We start from the raw sequence: 5,148 nt of genomic DNA, 5'->3' as shown, positions 1-5,148 counted from the left end.
AAAAGGATGATTGGCAGAAAAAAAGGACAAGATGATACAGATTTTGGCATTATGTGATGAGGTACTCAAAGTATTATAGTAGTTGTTAATAAGACACTTGAGAGTTAAGAAAATGTGCCAAACTAGAATACTGTTGATTTCCCCCTCCGTGTCAGATGTCAGCAGGTCAACTGATGTACTTGTTCAGGTCTTATTTAGCAGCCATATTGTTGTCCTAGAAATGACAGGAAGGGGGTGCCCGTGATGCCTGAACATTGGTTATTTTAAATTGAAAGTTCATAAATAATTCATCCAGCCTGACTTTCTAAATGCAAGAAGCCATGAAGATAATTTTTGGAGAGTCATACTTCACATATCAAAGATGGAAAATAACCTTGATCACCAGAGACTGCTAACTGAAGTTTCACCTTATTGTGGCAGTTTGAATGAGAATGGCCCCTGTGGAGGGCCCCAAAACAGCTTAGGGGCCTAGACACAGCTTCTGTGGCAGGCTTACTGGCAGGCAACACCCAGATCCAGGAAAAGCCTTAAGCAGATACCACCCAGGGATCCACCCAGGGATGAAGAAGTACCTGACACGCCAAACATTCCAACCATTAGATAACGTGGCGCGATGTCCTTGAGCCTAGCACATACCTATTTTTGTTTTACAGATACCCCTAGACAATTGTCAGTCCAATCAGGGTTCTGGACCCTGGAAATCCCCTCACCCCAAACTCTGCCCCACCTAAGCTCAGGGCTCCCTGCTCTCACTGCTGCCCCAGAGCTTGAAATAAAGGCTCTTTACTTTTATATATGGGATTCGGTCTCTGTGGTGGTCTTTTGGGGATCCCTGAGATCTGGGCATAACTGCTGATAGATAATTACATGTCCACACGGTTGGGCTTGCCAGGCGGACTATTTCCGATTCAGAATAGCCATCTCTGGGTCAGACATCTCACGGGACCAGGACTCTGTGGCTTTACGTAGTTGTGTAAAGCGCGCGCAGCCATGTAATCTACACGCATGCGTGGAATACCCACAGGAGTTCCTGTACGCATGCGCAGCCCAACCTTTAAAAAGCCGGTGCCATCTTGCATGAGTTCCCCCCCCCCCCCCCCCCCCGCGCGCCACATGTGTTTCACACAGGCCTGTCACCTCTATCCTCTTTAATAAGACTCTTCCGTGGTCTTGTCGTGTTTGGGACATGTTCCTAGCACCACTTAAATACTAACAACTGCCCCATAGGTTCATACATTCGAATCCTTAGTCCCTAATGGTAGATTATATGTGAGAGGATTAGGAGGAAAACACTCTATTCATGAACAAAAAGCAGAGACAGGAAAACAGTAAAGAAAACTTTTCTACCGAAATTCAAATGCTGGCAGATATTTATTATAGAATAATGAAAACTTATGCTCACACAAATGTCTGTACAAAAATGGTTGTGGCAGCCATATTAGTAATAACCAGAAATGGAAATAACTCTGATGTACTTCAGTGAGTAAATGGCTCAATAAACTGTGGCCCATCCATAAAATGGGATCTATTAAACAGTAAAGAGGGAAGAATAACAGATAAATCCAGAAAACACCAAATTATATTTTAAAAGCCTATCTCAAACACTATATGGGGATCACAGTGGAAACAGGACTAAAGAGCAGGAGAATTTCTATGTTCTCTGTGCTGGTTTGAAAGAAAATGTCCTCCAAATGAAGTGGCACTATTAGGAAGTATGGCTTTGTTAGAGCGGGTATGGCTTGTTGGAGGAAGTGTATCACTGTGGAGTTGGGCTTTGAGGTCTCATTTACTCTCAAGCCATGCCCAATGAGACAGACCACTTCCTGTTGCCTGCATGTCAAGATGTAGGACACTCAGTGATTTCTCCAGCACCATGTCTGCCTGCAAGCCATCATGCTCCCCACCATGATGGTAATGGACTAAATCTCTGAAAATGTAATATACCCAAATTAAATCTTTTTCCTTTATAAGAGTTACCTTGGTCATGATATCTTTTTATAGCAATAGAAACCCTAACTTTGCCAAGGAGTTGGACTTTTTTATTATTTATACTTCCCCAAATTTTCATATATTACATGATTTTATTTATATGACATCATGAAATGATGAAAATCACAGAAAATATGTCATTGTCAATGACTGAGAGTAGGGTGAGGGTATAATGATGAAATGCCAATACAATAGACTTTGAGGAAATGATGGAAAAGTTCTTCACCCTCATCATTGTGGTCATTGCAACAATACTACATGTGTTAAATTTCCTAGAACAGTTTACTGAGTGATAATAAAAATTAATTAACTTGTATGGCCTTCATATTGATTTTCTCTTTTGCAGCTTCAAGTAAATTTTTAAAAAATTGTCTAATTTGAAAAGTCATTAGCAGATGAAATTTTAACAGTAGAATGAATTAAACACTAAAAGGCTTTTGAAAAAGCCATAATGGAAATCTACTACTGTAGAAGCTTCCTTTATACATACATACATTCGTACGTGTGTGTGTGTGTGTGTGTGTGTGTGTGTGTGTGTGTGTGTGTATGTGTGTGGGTGTGTGTGTGTAATGTTTAAATAAAATTACCATTTAACAGGAGGATAATATCACAACTAGACAACATATGATATTAAAACACATCACTAGTACCAGGAATGGGTTATTGTTTCTTTTAATTATTGGTTAGTAGGGTCCCATGGAACCCCCTAACATTATAAGTTATTACCAATGCTATAGATTACCCTCCAGAACTTGATGGTAAGACCCTTTGCTAAAGATTCCTTATACTTGAACCACAGAACATGGGAAAATCTTTCTGATACTTGACAAGAAACTTCTTTACTGGCTATCTTTCTTAGTACTGGAAAGGGCTATGCTTGCTACAACAGGATAAAATTAATCATCTGTCTCACCCAACTGTGAAATGTGAGTTACAATAGTGACCTGCCTAGCAAGATAGGCACATTTTTACAATGCTGGCACAAATGTAGGAATAACTACATTTTGATTGGATTTAAGGCCTGCTGTACAAAATGGAAATGATACCTGAAACTATCAATGAGGCCCAGAATCTGTGGCTAGATAGTTCATGTGTCCTAGTGTGGCGAGCCACAAGAATATATTATAGAGATTCAGCTGTGTATTAAAGCTATACTTTGACCCGCCAAGGTTCTGTCAAAAGGCACAACATTTATTATGAATATTTTGTGCTATCCAGCTCTTAAAATTTCAGCTGTCTTCTACTATGAAATTCTTGCATGCCCAAATATTTCCAGAACTGCTGAACTTCTAGGTTACTAACTCTCCCACTGAGCCTAGGAGACAAGGTGGCTGGAGACACATAGCTTTGCTTCTTGTGCAAATGAAGCTCAGCTGATCCCCCTGCCTTGGGGCCTAGTGGCTCTCCAGAGCAATTGACTGAGAACAAAAGAAGTCCCACCACTAGTTGAGTAGCTATTTGACTGCTGTTGAGAGAGCGAGCAACTGAACACCAGTTTTCTTCAGTGATGTAACACCTAGTATATTAATCACACTCCAGGGCAAAGCTCCATACCTGGTTGTAGCTGATAAACACAAAGTGGAATCCATAGGTTAAAAAGAAAGAAACCATGAAGATAGGTGCCTAGGGAGGTGGGAGAGAATCTAGAGTGAGTTGGGAGAAAGGGGTGAATTGATAAAAATACATTAGATGAAATTCTTAAAGACTTAGTAAAAGATTGTTAAAATTTTAACAATACATTTATGAACTTCAATAAATGTAATTATTTTTATGTATTTTATTATTTAAAACAATCTTTAAATTTAAATATAATTTGACCATATTCTTCCTTTCCTGCAAATTCGTCCAGATCCTCTCATCCTTTCTACTCACTCACCTTTATTTTATGTTCATTCTCAAAAAAACAAACCAAGCCTTTCCTCAGCTGCCGCCAAGGTGCTCCATTCTTCCGAGGAAGCTAAGGCCACGTTGGGGTGAGGCCCTCACTTCATCTGGCAACTAGCACCATGCCCACAGTCTGCAACATGGCCTCTGTCTCCAAGCTCGCCTGCATCTACTCTACCCTCATCCTGCATGATGAGGTGACGGTCATGGAGGACAAGATCAATGCTGTTATTAAAGCAGCTGGTGTCAATGTTGAATCTTTCTGGCCTGGCTTGTTTGCAAAGGCCCTGGCCAATGTCAACATTGGGAGCCTCATCTGCAACATAGGGGCTGGTGGGCCTGGAGCCACCCCAGCAGGCAATCCTGCCCCCTCTACTAATGCTGCCCCATCTGAAGAGAAGAAAGTGGAGGCAAAGAAGGAAGAATCTGAGGAGTCTGATGACGACATGGGCTTTGGTCTTTTTGACTAAACCTCTTTTGTTAACATGTCCAATAAAAAGATGAACCTGTAAAAACAAACAAACAAACAAAACAAAAAATCCCAATATTACAAAAGGGTTGGAAACTTAGAAAACAAAATACAATATCACCCAAAAGTAAAAAACAAAACAAAACAAAAAACCCAAATGCCAACTTTAACCAAATAAAAGCACACACATACCCACAAAAGCTGTGGAATCCATTATTTGTTGGTCAACTACTTCTAAACATGAGGCCTTCCCTGGGATGGTTGATATATCCAGTGGCATTCCATCGGAGAAAACTGATATTCCCTCTTCTAGCAGGAATGACAGTTCCATTGTTAACCTTTACTCTAGTGGCTAGCTATATATGCATTCCCTTTTAAAAAATATAATAAAATAAAATATAATAACATAAAACAAAAACTATCACATCAAAGTCAGACAAGACAAACCAACAGAAGGAAAAAAATCCCAAGAAAGGGCATAAGATTCTGAGACACACTTGTTCACATACTCAGGAATTCCACAAAAACAATAAACTGGAAGCCATAATACGTATGAAGAGGACCTAGTGGAGATGCTACATGTCTTATGAATGCTTGCCTCAGTCTCTGTGAGTTCATATCTTTCATCATGTTGATTTAGAGGACCAGGTTTTCTTGGTGTCCTCATTTCCTCAGCTCTTATACTCTTTCTACCTCTTCTTCCATGAGGCTCCTTCAGATTTGAGAGAGAGAAACCATGAAGTTAAGTGGCTAAGAAAGTGGAAGAGGATCTGGGCTGAGATGAGAGAAGGGGGTAAAAATGATAA

At 40.1% G+C, this 5,148-nt stretch overlaps 1 protein-coding gene across 1 annotated transcript; it reads left to right on the top strand.

Annotated features, from left to right (window-relative positions):
* The first annotated feature begins 4,013 nt into the window (after positions 1–4,013).
* Positions 4,014–4,376, top strand: LOC118573586 (60S acidic ribosomal protein P1-like). The gene is made up of 2 exons (XM_036173867.1): positions 4,014–4,076; positions 4,158–4,376. Exons 1-2 carry the CDS (start codon positions 4,014–4,016, stop codon positions 4,341–4,343), a joined length of 249 nt encoding a protein of 82 aa, XP_036029760.1. The 3' UTR covers positions 4,344–4,376.
* Positions 4,377–5,148: the final 772 nt, after the last annotated feature.

The sequence above is a fragment of the Onychomys torridus genome, chromosome X, assembly GCF_903995425.1.
Source record: "Onychomys torridus chromosome X, mOncTor1.1, whole genome shotgun sequence".
NCBI classification, from domain to species: domain Eukaryota; kingdom Metazoa; phylum Chordata; class Mammalia; order Rodentia; family Cricetidae; genus Onychomys; species Onychomys torridus.
This window is presented reverse-complemented; position numbering and strand designations above follow the sequence as displayed.